Source organism: Rhopalosiphum padi, chromosome 2 (assembly GCF_020882245.1).
Source record: "Rhopalosiphum padi isolate XX-2018 chromosome 2, ASM2088224v1, whole genome shotgun sequence".
Taxonomy (NCBI): Eukaryota; Metazoa; Arthropoda; class Insecta; order Hemiptera; family Aphididae; genus Rhopalosiphum; species Rhopalosiphum padi.
The window spans coordinates 28,405,014-28,430,159 of record NC_083598.1 but is presented as its reverse complement, the minus strand read 5'-3'; the positions used below and the strand labels follow the sequence as shown (position 1 = coordinate 28,430,159).

The following is a 25,146-nucleotide window of genomic DNA, read 5'->3' as shown; positions in this document are numbered from 1 at the left end:
GGGCAATTTGAATATGACTTAGATGTCTGCTGTGCAACTGCGCAAGTAAAGCCTCCCCTCCCACCATTGACTCAGTAATATTGGACATTTGTAAAAATTTAAAACTAACTTAATGTTATTGCTAATATATATAACTCAACCTAACTTGTAAATACTCGAATCTTACAATAAGTGGCTGGTACCCAGGATCGAATGTAATGTATCCTTTTTGATTGTATGATGGTACACACTTTTATTTTCATCCCGTCATCTCAGATTTGTGCGTATACCGTAGTATTGTTGTATATAATATCTATCATTGCAAAGTGATAAGTTATAAGTACTTACAACTATAAAGTTTTTTTCGGCATACTCTGGAAAAGTTAGTGTATATGATTTCAAATGTCATCAAAACAATATTGTCCTTATTACACATGCCTAAATTACAGTACTGTTTACCTTGTACGTAGGTAATTACATAATATTATCCTGCTTGATAAACACGAAGGTCTATTCTCTCAAAGTTACACGTCAAACTTGCACGATTAAGAAAATTATTTCCATTAGATGGTGGTATACTGTCATGTAACTTGTACATATTATAATATATTAAGTTGGTATTACACTTTGATTTAAAATTGCTCTCATCGTATACACGGTGTATATATGCCACTAAAAACAGCTACTTGGTTAAAATTACTTTATAGTTTATAATAACAATTATATAAACTTAAATATACCTATTTAATGACTAAACATGTTTATGCTTATAATATAATATATATAAATATATAATAATTAAAAGGTACCTATATATTATATTGTTATTTTATTTAAACTATAAATTTGATCAATTATGAGGGATATTTAAATGATAATTTCGATAAAAAATTTCGAATTATTGAATTTTTTTAGTTGCGAATTAGTATTAAATTAGAAATACACGTTGTATAGTCTATAGCGGCAAGTTAAGTTACTTTTTAAAATGTTTTTTATTAAAAACGCATTTGTATCAATATTTATCGACAACGCGTTTCAAAAATCATAATTTAAATGTAAAATAAATTAAAATTAGTCTCATTATGTTTTGTGCGCATGTTGTTATATTTAGGTACGCAAGTCATATATGTTCGATGGTCAATGAATAATTATACATTAATATTATACACATTTACCTGTCATCGAGTACCAAGTTCACGTAGCGGTTAACGACTTGTATTTCTGTAATCGTAATTCTCAGTTGAATATCCAAAAAATATAAGCTTGCGTACCTAACCGTTGTACTCATGTCTCATACATATTAATATTTTTCTGGCCGAACTAATTTCAAAGTTTATGATGATATTATTATTAAATGGTATTTAAACATAAAAATTATCATTATTTTATCACTTAAAAAAAATATTAACCATTTAACTATATGTTTTTTTTAAATTATCTTTTAACATATTACAAGATACAGCTGTACAAGTAAACAAATAGTTATTATCGATTTAACATTTTAATATATATATATATATATATATATATATATAAACTGGTCAAATTAAAGATAATTGAAGTTTAGACACATTAAATAATTATATAACTATTTAAATCATAATTAGAGTAATAAATAATAATTAAAATAATGTATCTCCGAAAAACTAAATGCTTTCATCATGTGACGTATATACTTAATTTATTAAAAATAATGTTTTTTCAGAGTATATAACATTGCTTAGTATTTGCTTTCGAATAACTAAAATATTTAATAATATCATTTAAACTCTAAAGTATAAATTAATTTTATTAATTATTAGGCTTGTAAATTTATTGAGTGTATGTTTCAATATTTGTCAGATAATTGCACGTTACTGCAGCGTTTCGTTAAAATAATTTCTCAATTTCTCCGTGAAAAAGCGAGCGTTAAGAGGACGTCATATCCGCATGTGTTGTCTCTGTCTTACGAACGCAAGACATGGCAAATTTGCGTTCAGCAAATTCAATTTTATGCTGTTAGCTTTAATATTAGAGTAACCTAACCTATTATCAAACTTAAAGGTAATAATATTTATCTGGGGCATCTCATAGGCTTTTATTGATATCTTAATTTTTTAAGTGAGTTATAATTATGTAAAATATTAAGACTTTAAAATGTTCGTAACTCGCTTAAAAATTAAAATATTAACAGAAGCCTATGAGTTGCCCTAGATAATATTATTATTTTTAAGTTTGATAATAGGTATAAATTGACTAATACTTAAGCTAATAGCATAAAATTGAATCTGCTGTATGCAAATTTGGTATGTCTTACGTAAGACAGAGACAACACATGCGGGTATGACGTCCTCTTTATAGTAAGATTCTGCTAAGGGTTGCCTTTTAATAATTATTCTCTGTATTTTGGAGTTTTTAAGTATACTTTAATACCATAGCTTCAAATAGGTTAGATTATTTATACAACTTACACTTTCAGAATATCCTATGGTGATTTACCCATCTTCTTTTCTGTTAATTATTAAACACACTATGCTGATTATTTTTTTTAAAATTATTTTTATCTTAATACAGATTTGAACGATAAGTTTTTGAGTTCTTAAACTGTATATACTAAATATAGTAATTCTTAATAATGGCTTTGGATAAAATATAAACTAAATACAATATTTAGTTTAATACTTTATATAGTCGGTCAATCTTAATCAATGATAATGGATTAATTAATGTTAATAAATAAATATTAACTACTATAATTTTAAAACATAACCTCCAATATACATATCACCTAAACCTATTATATCATAGTCTATGCAGACTTTTATCTTCAGTATTTACTTAATGTTAATAAATCAAAAACTACTCGTTCAAAAATCGATTTATATGCATCAAAATGTTAAAAATAAATTATCTGTTAAACAATTAATTTTAAACTAGTATAAAATGGATGGTTTTCATTAAAATAAATTTACTTTTGTCACAGGACTTTGAATGGTATAAAAAAACCCAAGTATTTGAAAATATGATTTCAATTAGGTATACATAAAAATTTTAAAACAGAATTGAAGGTGATGAGGATGCTTGATGAATCACTTTGTGTTAACAAGACTAATCAAGTTAAAATCCAAACTGACATTAAAAATATAAAACGTTGTCTTACTTTGTTAAACTTAATTAGTGTTGAATTATCAGATAAATTAGTTCAAAGGTTTTTCATATTTAATAATAAAATTTACACAATAAAACTTTAATAGAAAAAAGACATTTAAAATTGTTGAAGTCGTTAAGTCTAATAAATCCATTAAAATAATAATGTTCGTGTTTAGATTAGAAAACAATTTCATTATGATTTTTTCGACAAATCGAATAGGACACGACGCCATTAAAATATCACGATAATTAATGAATTCAATGGTAAAATAACAATTTTCTTGTCGTAACATCGTTACAATAACGCTAAAGTCGACTGTAATAGTAATTATTATTAAGTGGGGTACCATGCTGTAGTGAAGAACTACAATATACAATTCTGTCCATAAAATGTCTAGATATACCTAATTGTTGATTTAATTACAAAACGAAACGTAAATGACGATTAATTGTTGGTTATAAATACCGTGTAAACTGTATGTAGCTTATATACAAATATTTATTCTTTAATAAAATAAAGGACTCCAAGCCCCCAACTCCCAAAAATTATTTTGGGTGGTGGCCCATGTATATGTAATATATTAATATTTACAATATCGTTTAAAATAACATTTATGTTATAATATATCGCTGTTCAAAATATAGGACGTTTTAGCGGCAGTGGATTATGTATATTGATAATATAAATATAAAATATATAATATAATCTTTGTCGGAGAAAAATAGATTTTGTGTGGTGTGTGTGTGTGTGCCGTGTGGCGTCGAGTATCTGTATTCTTTGGATAATATAATGTATACTCTTAAAGTCATAGTGTTAAACCTATATATATATATATATTATTACAACATTATTACTCGAGCGCCACCATTCGCTTTTTCGAGGTTTAAAATATGTTCTCGTGAGAGTCATTTTTGCGGAGACTGTTGGACAAAAACTGTTCACATGCACACATAATCCCCTGCCACGCTCGTCGACCGTCCATCATCGTCGTCGTCGTCGTATATCCTAGGCTTCCTTCACCCTATATACGCACACCACCACCTATATATTTGTTTTATATATGTATAGGTATATAATATATAACCTACCTATAATAACATTATTATTATAACCTCCGTGGGCACACACCAGCTCGGAAATTGAATTTAGGCGACGCAACCCCGATGAGGAGGACGGTTTTTCGATTACGCACGCCTGTCGTCTGTCGGTCGCCGTCGAGCGTCCGTATCGATTCGGCGGCGGTAGCGTAGGCGTTTCTGCTGAGCGAATTATAGGGTTAAGAAACTTCTCGCGCGTCTGGTTCGTTAGCCGCCGCCGCCGCCGCCGGTTCGTTTACCGCGGCAACGCGTGTGTGCGACGTCAAAACGTGGTTTGTGTTTACTGTACACGCACAACGTACTATACCTATGCGAATTATAATAAAATAGTGGTCGGTCGATTGAGATTTAGTTTTACAATACCATGTTTATTATATCTGTTTGTCTAGTTTTAAGTTAATGTATATTATTAAAAGTGGAAAAATCGCACTTTATAAAAATATGTACAAAATGTGTTAGTTTCAACTAATTTTTTCGGGTCTTCCGTTACTATTATACCTACCGTATTTCATGTCACATCTTCATTTGTATATACATGATATATGTCATTATTAACAATATTTTTACACCATATTTTATAGTATATATAGATGTATCGTCCGGTGGTTGTACAAATTTAAGAATAATAGAAATGCGATGCAGACATGTTCACAAATTATTGGAACATATTATCAAGTTCGAATTTCAAATTAAATTGTTACTCTTAATTTTCTTTGGTTAACTGTCTCATCCGTCGGGTTTGACATACGATTTTGATGTTATGGTGTATATAGATAAACTGTTAAGACTGTTCAGGGCGTTAGATATCTTAGAATATTTCGTATACGATCAGTAGTTATCAACCTATGTGATCGCTATAAAATCGCGGAACGACTGGGACGTCAGTTTTGGAAATCGACTAAACTCGTGTGATGACTATATTCCAGGATTATTTCGGGTTGTACTGTGTATATATGTGGATTACGCTGTTTACGGGCTTTTGTGGGTCCATAGTCCATATATTTATATAAAGCTCGCTTCCGTTTTTTGGTAGTAGTGGGGGTCCTGCTATCGGGAGGAGGAACCCCCGTGGATAAAAATTGATGTTTTCCGAGGCTCGTGTGTGGTGGAGGTGGCGGCGGCGGTGGTGGAATGGTGGTCGTTATTGTGGTGGTAGTGGTAGTGGTGGCGGCGGCGGCGGCGGCGGTCGTCGTCCGACGCGGAAAATCCATAAAAACCGAGAAAAAAAGGAAACGGGCAACTCCCTCGGGCAAAACGGGAATACGTATAGTTCGGGAGTGGTGTTCGGCTGGCGGACGAGTGGATAGAGTTGTGTAATAATATAAGCGCGGGAAAAAGGCGGCGGTGGTGCGTTACATTATCATATTATACACGTCGTGTATAAGCGCGCGGCGTACAGAGCGCCATCTGAACAATCCAATATATTATTATTACTATTACTATTATTATTATATGTGGTGAGCCACGTGTTGAGTCACGTGTAGCCGGCCGCCGCCGGTGCACCACACGAGAGGAGTTCATAAGCATATCGCGCTCGTGTGTGTGTGTGTGTGTGTGTGTCGTCTCCGCGTGATGACGTGCGTGACGGACACACGGTTTCCGCAAGATGAAAATGGAAAAACAGCGTTTCTGTTGTGATAAATGACAATATTACGTCGTGTACTACCTATAGTGTAAAATGTGTGTACACGGTCGCGAGTAATAATAACATAATATCGTGATCGCGCGACGACCGCGTTCCATTATTGTTATATTACTCATTATCATATTATACGGTTAAAATTAAAACACGCTGGTTTTTGTTGCGGCAAAAGTATTTTTTTTATTATTAGTAATGAAATCATTAATAATTAGAATGAAGTATTAATAATAGTATTAAATTGTCTACATATTATTTTGTTTTCATTTCGTACTGATAGTTACATTCTTTTTTTTTTGCGTCGTTTGCAAATACCCACCTGCTGCAGCTATATACCTATTTCTCGAAACATTGTTATAAATTTATAATAATGATTAATAAGTTCTAAAATTCATTTTCAGCCATTTATTTATATGTGCATTTAACGAGAACGTTATACATACAGAATTTTTTGTTATAATAGTATAATATAATCATAAGCGTTTTGCAGATGTTCTATGTTCAATCGGCTTATCTTTTAAAACTGATTTTTCATTTTTAAAAGGGTTTTGAATATTCTTTTCACATTCTCGTCGACAGTCCTGTAATATTATTGCATATGTTTTCTTGTTGTATGTACTATATACATATATATTACATATAGCGAATATTGAATATTATTATATATTCATACTATTATATTAATATTTAATGTTGGTATATATTATATTCTATTGAATCGATAAACTATTATAACAGTTTACGCGTGCTCTATACTATAAGTAAATCTATATACTAGTGTATATCTATACCAGTATATCACTCGAATGCGCACAATATTAATATATTATATAATATATTTATGTACATTTTTTATACGTTTAACTATTTCTTATGCTGAGAGGGGCGAGTATAGTATTGTCGTGTAGTAATAATAATTATGATCGGGTGCGCTCGGACACATTTGTGATCACTGATCATTAAGGATGATAATTGTTGGGAACTAAAAGATTTTTGCAACCGGTCCTAACGTTCAACGAGGTCGATTATGTTGCGAAGAGAATTTCAACTAGGTTTTTGGTACATTTCATAGATGGCAGTGGTGGATTTAAGATTTTCTCATTGAAAGGAAGATTTATATTTTTATATGTACAATGTACATAATATGTATAATGTATAAATCACTCGATAAGAGCACCATTTTTTTAACTCATTATAGGAGGAGGAGATAAAACCCCTAGAACCACCACTTTTAGGTAGTAACCCTGATCCTGCGTCGCTCACTCTACAGCTACTCACGATAATATTTTACTGTTTTATCGTTATAAATGTTATAATATTTCATTATGCATGCATCGCCCCCCCTTCCAATGGACCTTTTGGTTGCGAATACTTACGGACTTCATTTTATTTGTCTATATCAATGATTTAATACCAATATTATAATATATAGTCTATTACTCTAGTCTATTGTATGTACCGCGATTATTACGCATTTGTTTAGTATAGTATTATGTATATTGATGAGTAAAATTGATGATAACGTAAGAACTCTTTCGATTGGATTCCTCTTCCGCCCGTAGTAAGTACATATTATATTATTATGGTTGTGCAATCAAACTGTGTCCGAGTTGAAAAGGGCATTGATTTTTTTTTCATTCTCTCTTCTCTTTATCAGGCCGTTACTCAGCAGCTCAGCATAATAATTAATATATTATTATGTTTATCGCTAGTCGATGCGTTTTTAAAATTTATTTTAATGTGGTTTTTAGCATTCAAACGGACGGTGTTACGTTCACAGCATGTGTATTGTCAAATGTGTGTACATTTATACTTGCAGATAATATATAATATAAAGTACCTACGCGTTTATTTAAAAAAATTGTTAACTCGTGTATTATTATCGTACGTCGTAATAGTTTGTAATTTGATAAATAATATATTTTAAGTTCTTATATTATAATGTGATTTTTATTATTTCATAATTGACGAAACTTGTTTAATTTATGTAATATACTAATTGAATGATCTAAGTCGACAATTATATCTTTTTTAAGTTTAATTTTCATAATAATGATATATTATTATGTATTTATATTTTTATAAATATTATATATTATATCATATTTATAGAATATGCAATTCAATTTTTCTCAACGTTCAGAAGTAGTTGTTAAGATTGTTTGTGCACCTTATATTGTTTGTTCAGTAAATGAAAGGTTAGTTTATGTATTTCCCGATTATTGTTTTAGATACTTATTGTATGAGTTTATTAGCTTATTTTCTAGGTTATGTAAGAAAAATGTTTTTTAATTTAACAAGCCTTAAAATAAAAAATAAATAAATATTTTTTCGGTTTTATGTATTTACATTATTATGAATTAAATAAATGTTGCATATTTTTTTACATAAGCTATCTAATAAAAAGATGAATGAATACAAACCTTACAACTAAATTTGAATCGGATCACTGAAGTACTTGAAAAACTATTTTTTTTTCTTTTAACAGATTCCACTAATAAATTAGTAGGCACTAGGCTTAACGGAACTTTTGAAATATTTTAGAATCTTAAGTAATTTTTAGCTCCCTCACACTACGTGCATTAATGTATACATAGACATTCTATGATTCTATGTATATACTATATTGTATATAATAAAATGCCAATATTTCAAATTGCCTGATGCTTTAACAGCCTAATAAAATCGATTTGGTAATTACTAATTACTATTAACTAATTACATAAATCAACTATCATATATCATCATAATATGTATATATACTATATAGTATATAATAAATAATATTAAATTATTGTTGTATATTTATTCTGGTATTCTGAGATTAAATTTAATTCACAGTCACAATCAACCGGGGTTTCATTGTAGTGTAATATAAGTTATAACATGTAATATTAGATTTTATTATATAAATTGATTAAATAACAACGTGGGTTGTAAATCAGTTCGATTTATTTTTCAGAATTATAAGACAGAAGCATTTGATTGGCAATCTACCAATTTTATTAAATGTAGTTACAAAAATATTTAACGTACAGAAACGCTAATACTCAAGCAAATATTTGTTACTATGCAATTAAAAATATGCCGTATTATTTTATCTTTATACACTACTTATCAGTATCGTCATTCATTGCGATGCGACTAAACAGAAAAGTAAAATCGTTTTCTTTCTTTGCAATTTTCACCCTTGTTATTTGATCCTTATACTCTCAGCATGCGCTGTAACATCTTATAGTGTAAGGATTGACGTTATGTGACAATATGTATTTGTATATAAATGAGTAAGGTGTGTGTAAGATTATATAATATATTGTAAAATTGACCCCGATCTCTTGTGGAGCGTGACGCGATATGATACCAAGAAAGAAACGTCGGCAATAAAAGGTTTGGGCATCAATAGAGGGAGAACTCGTCATTTAGTGCAGTAACGAAATTATTGTCAACTTCACGTCACTAGGTATAATGTTGTAAGTATATGTTGCTGTATGTGCCCTCTAAAATGTTTTTTTATTGATTCTTTACAATCTGAACATATTGTGTTATTATAATTTATTATGTATATAATATATATTATTATGTTTTCCTTCAAATATATTGTTCTGAAATCCGATAGGCCACGTGCTCAATATACTATACGATTATGTTCTAAAGAAAATAACAACAATAGTAATAAGGAAAGAGTTGAGAGTAAAGATTTCGAAACGTTTAACCATATCGCGACATTCCCACATAAAAACGTACATTTTACGACCTTAAAATAGGGACGTTCTCATTCGAGGTAAATAATAAACTATCGTTTTCTCTTTTTTTCTTGAATCATTATACAAATAATGTATACTGACTATACTGTACAATATTATATGTCATATAAACATATAGTATGCGTAGTAGCGTACGGAAAGTGTACTGACCCTTCAGAACCAAAAGAGGAACTATGATAATATGCAATTTTGAACAAATACTGCAACATTTTCGTAGTGCAATAAACGTATAACATTTCAATCAATTTCTAATTTATACCCCATTCCGCCTATTGAATACTTATTCAAAATACCCCACTGGCAACCGATTACAATATTTTCGAATAAATAAGTTTCTGCGTGCTGGCGTTACATGTATACCATATTGTGTTCGGACGCGACCGTAGTACCTATCACTAACACCCGAAGAACATTAAAATTGTTACACTAATCCCGACAATTTAACTTTGATCATATAGGTATTGCATTATTTGTATAGCTTGTATCGAATAATATTTTGTAAATTTCATTTATATATTTTTTACGATGATATTTAAATAATTGGCCGACACCGATAATAACCGTCGCACCCTGGCTGGGGGCAACCGTGTGAATCGATGAGCTATATATAGCAGCTCGTATATTTCCGGTCGCCATAATAGCCTTCACCGCCCCTATATTATCTAAAATATATTGCATATCAGTTATATGGCATAGTACCCAACTTACTGCACTGGTGCACTCCGATCTATGCGCGTTTCCGTTTTCCCGCCTTGTGCAGTGCGCGACTGCACTTTATTATAACGAGCATATAGACTATAGGTATGTACAAATCGACGAATTTGGAAGATAAATAAAAAAGTAAAAGGTCGTAGACATTATTTATACACTTTGTTGTTTACGTGGCGTGCGGTCGGAGTCGTATAATATGTTAGATAGAGGAGGGACAGTGCAGCGGTTAGATTTATTAACGGTAAAACGATCGGTGGACGCCCTCCACACCCTGTGACTATGATGATAGCTTGCTGCTTTCGTATTTATAAATATATACATAATCGTAACGAAATAATTTAATAACTTAACGTCGTTAAGTAGGTATACACGAAAGCTTTGAACATTTTTAAAAGGATATAATTTCAGACAGCTCTATGCATTATTAACATAATACGCCTACTTAAACCTCTAGATTGGATTTAATATTTAAAGGCATCTATTATGCCATTATGTCACCATAAAATACATGTTGTATAAATAATTAATCTTCTTACTCGCCGAAGTATGGTTATTATTGTCGCCAAACGTGTGATTAACGATTTTTCTCCTATATGACATGCGATGTGTTTTCTACGCCACTGATCTATTATTTGGCGTGTGCATTTTTTCGCGGAAATAAGCTTTGCTCGCTTTTTGACTTCGATAGATATACTATAATAATATAGCGTGGCGATTTTTTATTCACGACGAAAAACATGCAATTCCGAATTCGCACACACGTCGCATATAATATAACATTGTCTATATATAATATGTAGGTATATATGACGATGGCGTAGATAGACATCGTTTTGCGTAAAATAATAATAATAATAACAACAACAATAATCGTTACTGCGACGTGTGGTGTTTGACAAATATGGTAGCGATTTTTTCTTTTTTTTTAGCGTGCGCACACGCCGCGGTGTTAAATTCGCGGCGGCGGAAGAGACGAAACGGGCAAGGAAAAAAATAACAATAAATATATAATATGTATGTATAATATATATATATAAATGTTTATATAGAGTCTCTTATTCTCGACGTCGTTAATAATTCTCGGCCTGTCGGCGCATATTATTACTATATTATATATGCTCGTATACATTGCATGTGTGTTGCGTATAATATATATATAGTTATTGTGAGTACTCACTGCGCATGTGTATATAGGCAGATATAATATATATATACAGTATATTATCCAGCGTATAAGGCGTACATATAGTAGTTATGAAAAGTACCTACGTGATGCTTTTTTAATTTTAAATTGGAAGACTTCGACGACAATGATGTAACACTATGGGGCGGCTGCGGAAACGTCATTCTATGTCAGTGAGCGTTCCGTGTGGTGAGGGGACAGGGGGCTGACGAACTGATGCGGCTACTGCTGCTGCTATAGGAGTTTGCATCGCACAAAATATAATATATTGTAGTATAATGTACCTCCGCCGAACGTTACAATGTACTCGGGCATAAATCATTATCTTTGAGCAGAGTTTACATATTTGCAATTTTTTAAAAACCAAACTTAACTTGCTTTCATGCAATATTTAAAAAAATATATATATCATATTAATAACAATTTGCAGTGTCCAACATATTATGTCGGATGGCTTGCAATTGTATATGATATGTTTATAATAGAACTTACAAGCGTATGATTTAGGTGGTTCAGATTCATATAATTTTGATATTGTATGCACGAAATAACGCATGCTAGAAAAAGTAAGCAAAATATTTTAAACTCGGCTTTATTCTTGACGTTCACATTTAATTGTGGCTAAAATCACCGGAGCCAAATGTATAATATACATTGTACATACACTATTTAATACGCCCAGAAATTAGATTTTTTACGTTTGGTTTACCCGTCGTCGTAGCATCTATTAGAAATATCGTTTATTGCTATTCGGCGGCGGCGTCTGCAGTGTATTTTTATTCAGTTTTAACTGACCGGTTAAATAAATGTACATTTTTCCTGAACACCTATCGGTTGTGTGTTACTACCTATATGTTGTATACGAATGTATAATATGATATCGTGTGTACACCGGAAATACATTTACGCGAGGCCAAAGCGCACCCGTGTTATGTTTAAATTTATAATAATATATTGGCAGTGTGTATTATTTGTTTTTGCAGCTGTCTGCAAATTTTCTTTCATGGATTACGACGGTCCGCTGTCGTCGCAAATTGTATTTAGACCGTTTTCGATATACCTAATTGTGGTTTGGCTGTAGGGAAAAGAAAATTTTACGATCATATTTTGTGTCTATACAGACTATAGAGCATATAATATTCTGAAATGACATTTGAACGACACTTAATGTGAAATTTTTTGAATGTTTTGGAATAATCGTTTCCAAGAATATGTATACGCCAACGTCTGATCGATTACAGTAAATGTGAATTTAATTTCGATTTAAAGGGTCTAGACAAATGAAAAAAAACAGCGCTAATAAAAAAATGATTAAAACATCGTTATTTATTTTTGGTGTAAGTGTTTATTTAATGTAATAAATGATATATATAAAAATAGATGAAATTGAAATAAGGCGGAATTTCGAGTTTATTCCATGTCGCCGATTTATCAACAAACTTTAATAAGTAATAAGTATATATGTATAGTATACTACTTCTATAAATAACATTTTATGTATACACGGTCAATAGAAAAATAAATCTATTTAAGTATGAGTACGAATAAATTATGTTTACATAAACGTTAAGTTTAATGTAAAGGTATGATGTATATTTAAAATAATATATCCAGGTGAAGTAGGTATTCCGTGAACTACCGACAGTATATTTGATGATCCCGAAAATATTAGTTTTCAAAATAGTCGAATTAGATATAGGTACAGAAATCGATTGAGAGTTTTACTTTACTCATCTTGTCGTATAGTGTAGTACTTAATTATAATAATTATTTGTCATAAAAATAACTCAATAACTGAATATTTTCTTTATAAAATAATAGAATATAACTAAAATGCTATGCTTAAATTTAAATTTTTATTACCATTAGAAAATATTAATATAAATGTAAGGTTTTTTTTTAATTTTTGAATAATAAATTAATAAATTTGAGTTTGTCAAAAAAGGTTATGCGTAAATATTCTAGTTTTCTCTGATTATTGTTTAAAGTATCGGAAATGTTTTACTTTAAACACTACAGTATCAACAAGAATACGTTATTTTTTTTACCATAAACTATCCTCAAAGTGGAAGATTGAAGCTTTTAACCGCTCCATAAAACATTGATAAAAAAAATTTAAGTTAGAAGGTTTACACTTGTAGTTAAATTGCCTTACCTTATTTAATCAAAAAATTATAACAGACAAAATTAAAAAACCAATTTAACATAATTAATGTTCAATTGTAATCTACCACTTCGTTAAAAATCAAATATACTTATCAATAAAAAAATATATACTCGAACTCAATATTATACTCTTCGTGATTTAAGGAATTTATCATTGCAAACTTGGGTTTATTGATGTGAATATTATTAAACTATAGTAATATTATTGTTAATAATTTGTAGGGGAGGGACTTTTATCTCGACTATACTTTCACTGGGCAAACACCTTATTACTATGTATTTATGAATTGTATAGTTACTTATATACCTATATTACAGCCAAAAATTGTCAATATAAATATATACTTATAAATCCGTTTGGGTATACAATGTATACTCCGGTAAATATATTTCTGGAATACTGTTTCAAGAAATGGCGTAATGCACACTCAGGAAATATACAAAAACCAAATGCCCCCCTCCCAGTATACCACCAAGTCGTAACAGTGCAGTTTGAGGGATTTGCTCTTGAATTTTTGAAACCCGATCATTTTTTTATCTATTCCATCACTTAAAATAATGAATTTATTTTTCTTCTAAACGTATATCACACTCTTACCGTACAGAATATATCCGTATATATTATATTGCGGTGTAATGGATTTTCCCTTTTTCTTTCCCCCCTTTTCCCTTTTTTCTGTCACTCCTTTCTCTTTCTCTTTCTCTCTCTCCCTCCCTCTCCCTTTCGTGTGCACACTTCTGTTCTCTCTGTGGGTTGGCCGGATTGATTTTTACAAGTGGCGGGACTTTTCACACGCACGCCAGAAGATCCGTTAGAGTCTCGACATTTTACTCAAAAACCTATCTTGCCGAAAATATACTATATTTATATAGTAAATTATATAATTATCCAGATTAATTTTCGGGTTATCTATTTGCTCGAATATTAATAAATGTGCATAATATATTTATTTTTATTTTTTAACTCAAATTCCTAATTTTTTTTTTCATTCCTTTTTTATATTGTGGTTTGTGAAATAATTGTAGTATTAAATTAAATATTATTTATGTTTATATCTATCAAATTAATTAACTTATAAGTACCAAGATATAAACATTATAATCACTTTCAGAATACCTATCAGATATAATATTTTGTTTAATTAATGTCTAATTTTTATCGCTTTATAAAACCTACAAATGTAATTTGTTGTTAAAACTATTCTATTCAATTATTTCTCTATTAAATTAGTTTAAAACAACTAAATACTAATATAAGTGACTTTAATTGTATTTTGATAATATATATTTATTGGTATTTGTATATACATATATATTGAACAAATAATGATGAAATATTTTAACCAATTTCAGTCAGTTCCTTACCTTTTTTTAACGGGCTATACTTTTCGAGAAATAAATTGTATATTTTACAAGCAAATTAAATTAAACAAATTACATATTTGAGCTACTTTTTTTTTTATAAAAAACCCTATTTAAGAAATATTTTTTTAAATTTGATACGTTCTGCAGGATTCGACTGGATATTGTTTATATGTTATAATATAGTAGGAACATAAAGTTCGAAATTTAGGACTTAATAAATATAATTATATTATATTATTTTTTGTACACCTAAATAAGTAGTTTGTCCAACTTCGTCTATTATTGTCCTATTAAATATTATTGCGATTATATCAATAATATGTTTATATTATATAGTAATAATAATAATAATAATAATAATAATAATAACAACAACAGCTAAGAAATAATTAAAATCAACTTAAATTAAAATTAAAGATTTTTTTTGGTCACGTGTTTTCTTTGTTTAGTACATTTTGTATTTTAGCTTGTATAAAATGTCGATTTTATAATGATTTGAGTAATTATTATAATCAGATTATTTTCAGAATTTTCCATGATAACCAAATAATTAGTTATAAGAATTAGATCATTTCAGAAAGATAAAAAAATTACCATAATGAGTTGTAGTACATCATAGTACATATATACCATTTTATATTTTTACTTAATCCCTAAACTTATAATTAATATTGATGGATACATATATATGAATGCTAGAAGTTCTAAAAATAATTAAAGTATTAACTGCAGTTTGTGTAATATAGCCTTAAAAAGTATGAAAAAAAAATGAAATTAATTTTATAAATATAATAGCATATTTTTGTTAAACGTTTAATTTATAGTCACTTTTAAAATAATCTTTTTGGATGTAACCTGAGATTTAAATTATTAAATTATTAAATTAGGATCAAAGTAGATTTAAACGTCGCTGACCCGACTGTTAGGTAAAAACACTGGTTAATCACACGTCTAATTGTATAATATTATCCCTCGGCAACTACTTAATTAAGTTGGGTGAAAATTTGTGAAACGAACAGCTGTACTTATAATATTTTAATGGAATGCCAAGACGAGAATCTCATAAATGTATAATGTGAAGTTATATTTTTGAATAGAAAATAAATCGAAAAGATTATAAGAAAAAATGTATACTGGAGCAGTAATCTCGAAACATTCATTAATAAATAATGGTTCGAAAGTTTTAAAAGTATATAAGTCTCGTAAATGTATATATATATATATATATATATTTATGAAACACGCGATGATTTTTCTGGATTTAAATCGGCTGCACAGATAGTTGTAATAAAACATTTTAATTTTAGACAATATGTATACATTATCCACTGTAGACTAAAATATGAAGGGGGGAAATGAAACGTGATCGACGGGATTAAAGTATATACACCGCGGAACGTCATCTGTCAAAAAAGATTCGCATTACATTATGTTAAATGTATCGTATTAAACGTATTGCTTATGTACAATGAAAAAAAAAAGTTTAAAGATATATTATGTTATTATTGGGTAAATTGCGCGTTGCTAAAGTTTTGCATGCCACGAGTGCCGCCATATTTTCTCTTTATGTAGTTAGAGCGATCATAGCACCAAATTAATTGTTTTAAATACATATATATTTCGCGTTTTATCTAACTATCACCGTATTATATTATAATAAAAGTCTGTTTAAAAGTACCAGGACAAGTGTTACTTACAAGTGGTGTACCGCAAAGAAGGATTTTTGAGATTTAATTGCCTCGAGTCTAAAATAGGTTGGCTGGGATTAAATGTTAAAAATACAAAAATGTATAGTTAAATAATCAAATAATAAAACAATTTCGTTTTTTTGATGTAAAAATAATTATTTATAGGACATACATTTTCATATTTTAGGTAAGAGTTTCTTAATTATTATCTTGCCTTAAATTTAAAAAATATTATTCTGAACGATACTTAACGTTACTATAGCCAATTTAAATATACCTATGATATAACTTTAAACTAAAATAGATATAAATTGGTCGATCAAGTATTCTATAAGTACATTTATTTACAAGAGAAGATAAGCCGTAAACAATAGAAAAAAATTATGCCTGATAACCGGGATTTTGCACGATATTACCATGACACATGCTGCATTGCCGGATTCGTGCATTTTACAGGTTGGTAAAACAAAATATATCGTGTCCCAGTGCTCTCATAATGTTCACCCTGATGCAATCCTGCAGATCGCCGAGTAATATTTTACTTTTTCTTAAATTAATTTCTGTGATAAAACGAATTCAACAACAGAATATCAAGCTTTATGCATAAAACCTTATAATAGTTTCAAGAAAATTGAAAACACGAAAAGATCGCTGATAATACCATTGCATTAGGTCTGCAGGTGGAGATATCTTTAAATAATATATTACAACATAATTACTGTATTTGTTAAAAATAAAAAGTTGGTACTATTTGAACATACCTCGTATGTTGTATATTATTCAGCAGATATAATTAAATTAGGAAATCACCAAAGTATATTATATTTATTTATTTATTTGACTTTTACGATATTGCAATGTTCATTAGAACAGAGATATTGCACAGTAGCTAGAAATTAAATAGTACGCAACACAATATTATTAAGAATTAACAAAACTTAAGGGAAAACAAAATAAATTCATTATTATAATACGTATATATTGTATATTTAATATATATGAGCTATAGAAGGGGAGTGAGTGGTCGTCGTTTTAAGATCGTATTAATATATAATATTATTGAATAACATTATAGTTAAACAACTCTCTGTGGCGGGAATTACAGTTTAAACTTATTTCTCATCTGATCGTTGCGCGTGTTTCAGAAGTTACAAGACGTCGTCGTTGATCAGTTAGAAGAAAAATCGGTGCGCGGTCGGCGCCAAGACGAAGTTGACGGTTTCGGTAAAAGAAAGCTGCGACAAGATTACGGTGAGATATCGGAACACCAAGATCACAGTGCGGAACACGTGTTCACGCCGCCTCTTGGTCACCGTGACGGTCAAGCTGCAGGCATCGACGAACCGCGGAGGCGGTTGATCGTCGCCGGTCCGGCTCCCGTCTATCCGGCGATCCGCTTATCGTCGAGTCGCACCACATCCACCATCACCACCAGTCGCCTGCAGCAGAGTCCTCAGCTGCACCAGCGCCCGAAGGTCGACGAGGCATCGACGACGTCGTCTTCTGCCCGACCGGAGGAAGTCATGTTGCAACAGTACCAGCAGCAACCCGACTACACGCCCTACGGCGGTATCGGGTACGGCGCGCAGCCCAACGCCGGTTACTACAACTATGCCGCCACCGAGTCCTCTTGGTACGGTTCGCCGTCGTCGGGGACCGCCGATCATGCGCAAATGGTGAGTGGCGATCAACAATTCTTAAACGTAGGTACAACTGTAATAAAATATATGTATATAGTACTAAACCTAAAGGTTATTAAAGTATACCTTAAGCTTTACGTATGTCTCGAGAGTAGTACCTACGTGTGCAGTTGTCGGTCTCCATCTTATTAACGCGTACATCGTACCAAAACGTATAGATACGTTAAGCAGTTCAAATTTTTGTGTCGTAGGTTAAACATTTGAGTGAATAAGTCTTATATTATTAAACAAAAATATATTACTGTGTTCTATCGTTGGTTTATTACGATATTTTAACTATGATTAATATATGAATATAGGACATATATTATTAATAAACACGCATAAATTGCTTAGAAATTAAAATAACGTAAAAATTGAAACATCTACAGGCTGCAGCACGCAAATTTATTTTGTCGTCCTTACGCAGGTCGGAGACGATACGTTATATTGTATTGTTCATCGAAAGTATAGTAAGCTAAGTTCAATAAATTCGATCTGTGATCCTCGATCTTGTATCGTTGAACCTTTCTTCGCCGTCATAATCTTATAACTATCGTGTCAAGCATAATAATATGATATGCATAATATACGTTTTAATATCGCACCTGTGCGTTATAATATATGATATTATAATACGCCCGAGTGGTGCCCGGCGATAACAATAATATACCTATATATTATAGTGTCATGTTATCGCGCAGCGTTCGCTGTAAAATGCGAGAAACGCGTTGAATTATTCGTCGTATGTTTATATTTTATAAATTTGTATTTCAGCATGCCGGTTTATCACATAACGCGTGCAACACACATATCGGCGACAGTACAGGAAACTTCCTGAACCACGGTTATCATCAGGCTACGTCGACAGGTTAATTTCGTTCTAAATAATATTACTATTACATTTATCTATTTCTCACGCAAACTCGCGCACACAATGGTGTTTGCACACCGTGCGGTGATGTTGCCTATATTGATACTTGCAGTATACAGTATCAATGTAGTTTCCATTTATATGTGTCGTGCAAATGACGTTATCTGTGTAATTTATGCGAGTACGTCATTTAATCGTTGCAGGGGCGTCGACGTCTTCGGCGGAATCGTTCGCCGCCAACAACCATCCGGTGTCCCAGGCCGACATGACAGACCCCATGGCAGACTTCTTGGGCGGCCACCAAAACATGACCGAAAACGACAAGATCATCAAGGTAAGTCCGACGAAAACTAATATACGCGAATAATATAATCTGTACCCTCTTCCATTTCCAACACGCACGTCGTGTTTGCAACCTACTTTGTATCTATAACGACGTGTTATATTATACCTTGTACTCGCCGTCTGCACTCGTGCTATACGGTCGTCCGTCTGTCCTTTTCTCGTCCGTGTTTTCCCGCGTTTGCTTCCGTCGTTATATAAGACTTTGCATATATATATATATATATATATATATATGTGTGTGTTTCGCAGTGTGTTTGTACAATTAGAAAACCGTTTTTGTTTTGTTTTTTTCCATGCCGATTTCACAGGAGGAGTCCATTGACTGGCTCTCGACCATCATAAACGACGAAGTCGTCGACCACGGTAACCGGCCGGACGTTTGTGACGGGGGCGGTGGTGGTGGTGGTGTGGCGGGCGCAGGTGGCAACGGCGCGAAACTCGTCGGCGACTTGCCGTGCGAGAGCAGGGAATCCAACGGCCGGTTACCGAACTTTCATCAAGCTTTCGGGTCCACCGAGATAGGCAGGTTCTCGCAGCACGAGTACTACGAACCGCCGAAAGACTCGAACATCGGCGAATGTCAGTCGGCCGGCCGGTCGGGCGCCGTGCAACAAACCGGCGCCGGGACGTCGCAGCGATCTGACGAACAGCACGCGGTGGCGGCGGCGGTGGCGTCGTCGTCGTCGTCGGTGTCTTCGTCGTTCGAACCGCCGCGGCAACAGAACAGGCGTGGACGAGCGCAGCGCGGCGGCGGCCAAAACCGGCGCAACAGCAAACAGACCAGAACGGCGGCCGCCGCCGCTGCTGCGGCTGCTGCCGTGGCCGCCCAACAGTACGCGGGCTACGACGTGACCGGTGCCGCGGTGGGCAGGCACCAAGTACCTCCGTACCACCACCAAGATCCGTACAACCGGAACCATCATCATCACGCCCAACAGCAGCGGTACCACCAAGAGTACCATCACCAAAACCAGCAGACGCCGTACCAGAACCACCAACAGGAGTATTACAGGCCGTACGACCGGATGCACTACCAGCAACAACAGCAGCCGCCGTTGCCACAGAACCAGTACTACAGCGGCAGTAACGGTAACAACAACGGTGGCGGAAGCAGTAGCAACAGCAACAGCAGCAACAACAACAACGGTAACCGGGAACAGTCGTACGCGGGCGGTTACAACAACCGGTTTCACTCGTGCTGTTCTACTGAGCACATAGCCAGGCCCAGTCATCACCAAAACTACGGCGGTTCCGGCCAGTATTACGGTGATTACAACACTTACAACCAATGGTGATGCGATGAGTAGTAAGTGCTCGTCGTCCACACCGTTGCTGCCGCCGTGTCATAAAATATCGTTTTTAACGTCGTTTTAAAAAAAAAATAAAAAATTATTATAGTTATAAAAAAAAAAAGGTATGTTCCGTTTGTGCGCACCACCAACAACGGCGGGTGTGCCTTTCAAACAGTCCCTCCTCCCCACACACCCTCCGACCACTTTCCCGACAGATGCAAAAAAAAATAAAAAATAATGTTTATCAAATTAATATTTTTAACTCACTATATATCTGTGATACGATGACGATGGTAATACATGGTATAACGGTTATTCGATGTGTATTATTATCATCACTACGTTATGTGCAACAACAAAATTTGTGGCTTGAAATGCGAGCGTAAAATGCCGTTTTTTATTTCTCGGACACGCAACGAGAGTCAATTATAATATATATAACGTCGAAAACGAAATTCCCGAATTGTACATTATTCGTCTTCTCGTGTCGCGTTTTACAACAACAACTACACCGGGCGTGTAAAAACGATAACCGTTTAACTTTATACAAATAACTACTATTTAAAACAATTATTGATATTACGTCGAACAAAAACCACCACCACTGCGCGCGACCGCGGTCGCCATCACGTCTGTCACGCGCGACACCTGTGCTGCAGACTGCTGCGCCGCCGTATGTTGTTGTGCGGTGCGCGGACACCGAAGAATAAGTCATCGGACTCGCCCGAGATCTATATAATATTGTTAATGCGAAATAATCACGACGTGGTGCCAGACAGGAGACTTTCCGTTTTTTTCGCGTCGGAATTCGGCCGCGGATCTCGAATTCACCGGCGTGGTGTGTCGTCCGTGTACGTTATAATATTATAATATATAGTGTTGTAACAGTATACCTAATAATATGGGCGGTCTTCTTCTATATCTTCTACAAACCGCGACGGCGGCGGACGTCTCGTCTCGTTTCGATGTTTTATAATCGTATAATTTACATTATATAGTGTTTAAGTCGTTGTGCCTTATTAATTAACGGTTAATGTTGTAAAATGCACCATTATATTATTATTATTATTATTATGAATAAATTATATATTACTGTATAAAATTATATCGATAGCATATTTTTTTTTCATACATATATATATATATATATTATATTATATAAAACATAAATTGCGAGCTAAGCCGCGTTTAAAAAAGTCCGACGCCCGTAGTTTAATTTACATTTTGTTTTTATTTATATCATTTATTATTATTATTATTATTATTATATTGTTTAGTTTTGTTTTTCGATTCCGTTTGTATATTATAATATAATAATATATCGTATCTGTGTTGCTGGTAAGAGGGAGCAATGATACAAGTTTTTTAAGCTGTGCGCTATATTATTTCGTTTTAGACGATAAAGCAGAGCCTGCAGCAGTGTTTTAATCCTACTAATATTAGTTGTCCGATTTGTTTGTATCATTACTATTATTATTATTATTATTATTATTACTATCGATATTATTATATTTTGTACGTGCGTAGTCTTCCTGAATACATTATATATTATACAAATATTATTATTAGGTCTGGTCATATAATATAATATTATTATGTTGATAGATGAGATATAATACTGTGCTAGAGCTTCCTCCGTTAACAACCTTATCGCGACAATATCGCATACGGGATATTGCGGGACCGCGATAAGTTATATTATTATTTATTAACTATTATTATTATTATGTATTTTTTTTTTTACGGCCATAACTGTTTTTATTTTATTTTTTACTTTTGAAAACGGATTTTGGCTCAACTGTGTACCAACCGGACCAATAGTATAATTAATTTATATACCTACTATACCTAATTATATAATATTCAAAAACTGAGTTTTCTGTCACTGTGATCGAGTAATATAATGTGTTACACATTAATATCATGTCAAACAATGATATATTATTATAATATCGTATTGCGTGTTTGATCTTTAAACGAAAATATTTTTAAAAAGTAACGATAAAGCCATTATATTCCTCTGTATAGCTTCGTAAAACCGTGAGCAAATAAAATAATAACTAATCTACGGTGACTAATAATTATCCATTATTTTAAAAGAAATTAAGAAAATACAATTTTATATACATACAGTATAGAAACGTAAATTTAAAGAAGTTAGAGTAGAGAACACTTCCCGCAAGGTACATATTAACATTGCAGCGTTATGCCATCACGGTATAATAATAATAGGTATATAATATTATGGGCATACACACGTTTTGCGTAATAATACTATATATGTATTACATTACGGGACAGCGGAGATTTAAACGACAAAAATCTGTGGAAATTCGTTTTGTTTTCCGTTTCGTCTCCACCGACAGCGTTGTCATCCACATTCACGTAGAACGTAAATTCGTAATGTTTTTGTATTATTTCTAACACTCGTCACACAAATACACACTCACACACACATGACTTACCATTATGTTACATATATCATATCAGAAAATTCAAAATGTGACCGTGCCATAATATTATATCGATGTTTGCCTTCATTACGGTTTTATCTTTTCGCGCGATGTGATGTTTTAATTATTACTTCACACCCCCAACGATATCTTTTCACGTCATTCGACCACGATAATCACATAATATTATTATTCAACCCTCGACACTTCGAGGTACATTACGGTGTCGTAGTGTCCGACAATGATAGCACAGATGATCACCGTGCGTCGACGACTCGGGAGCGTGTAGTACAGGGTCACACGAACGTCCGAAGACGATCAATGTGTACACGAACTATATTATATTTAATTGTTATTATAGTAATAATATCATGCCGTATATGTACTGTAACCGGATGCCGATAACTGGGTAATCGCGGTCGCCCGAAAAACCAATAAAAATCATAACTATATATTATATTATAATAGTGACTATTTTTTTTTTTATTATTGTTATAATTTTATGCACACATCGCTTGCGGTATGGCCTTCCTCTTGTGGTGTTGTGCATACAGTCCTCCTTTACATTATTATTTTCTATTATTAAAAGTGTTGTTAACATTACTATTATTATTATTATTATTATTATTATTATTATTATTATTATTATTATTATTACGATTATGTTTTTTATGTTAATTGTATCCCCCCTCCCCGCGATATAGGTACATATTATTTTATTATTATATAATTCGATTTCGAATATTATTATTGTTTGTTAAAATGACTCGTTTATTTTTATGTTATTTCAGAAGACTCTACAATAGTTAAGGAAAAAAATTAAAGTTGTCTCTTAAAAGTACGTGGAATTTATGTATCGGAACAAAATATCGATTATATTATTATGTACCTTTGGTTATTTTTTATGGAATTAAAAACACAACAAATTTGGGATGGTATTTGCATAATGTTAAATTATATGATTTAGGCTGCATATTATATAGTTATTGGATTAATTTATTATAACCCTTATTATATTATTGACTTTTGTAAAAGACAAATGAAATAAACATATTATGTTACTGTAAACTGTTACCACGTTTATACGATTATTGTTTTCCATAATTATACTATAATATTAAGTATTGTTTTCGGCGACTAAACTCGAATTCTGTTAACTGTTCGACTTGAAATACGTAAGTACCTGTATAAAATAATGTTACTGTATTAAGGTAAATATTTTCTTAAATCTGAAATCAAAACTGTTTGATTGCTTTAAATGGGTCTGCGCATTTGTATTGCATATTTTGTGAACCTATGAGAAACATAATTTGTGATTAGTTATATTATATGCATTTTTGTGATTTGTGTTTAAAAACAAGTTATATATCGTTTTGCAACATATGTTTATAATATATTATATTTTTGTTTACAACAAAAAACGTCATTCAATTAATTGCAACAATATAAATATATATATATATATATATAGTATTGTGTACAATACTCGGAGACTCGACCAAAGGACAAATATTTTATGTTCTTTTTGTGGCAACAAAAAATACACCAAGACTTTTAATTCGAATTCGTCTATTCAAATAAGATGTTCGTGATTAAATAGCATAACTGTATTCAACATTTATTACAACATGTAAACTTAAAAAATAATTAATTATTTATACTTGAGTAGTAGAGTGTGCCTGTAGCTTAAATATATATATATATGCATATGTGTATAAATATTACACCATGTAGACATTTAGTAATATATAGCTTTAAACAATCAAATGGCGTCAATAACG

The 25,146-nt window shown here is 32.0% G+C and overlaps 1 protein-coding gene across 2 annotated transcripts in view; it reads left to right on the top strand.

Moving 5' to 3' along the window:
* The window catches only part of LOC132923454 (probable serine/threonine-protein kinase DDB_G0272282), a 59,957-nt gene extending 35,524 nt beyond the window's left edge, over nucleotides 1-24,433 (top strand). The window contains exons 3-6 of one of the 2 annotated variants that reach the window (XM_060987452.1): nucleotides 17,868-18,398; nucleotides 19,179-19,272; nucleotides 19,479-19,609; nucleotides 19,929-24,433. In XM_060987452.1, coding sequence (XP_060843435.1) covers nucleotides 17,868-18,398; nucleotides 19,179-19,272; nucleotides 19,479-19,609; nucleotides 19,929-20,915 — 1,743 coding nt within the window. In that variant the 3' untranslated portion in view covers nucleotides 20,916-24,433. Of the gene's footprint in view, nucleotides 1-17,867; nucleotides 18,426-19,178; nucleotides 19,273-19,478; nucleotides 19,610-19,928 lie in introns of both variants that reach the window. The other variant, XM_060987451.1, reaches the window with a different exon arrangement.
* The last annotated feature ends 713 nt before the right edge of the window (nucleotides 24,434-25,146 follow it).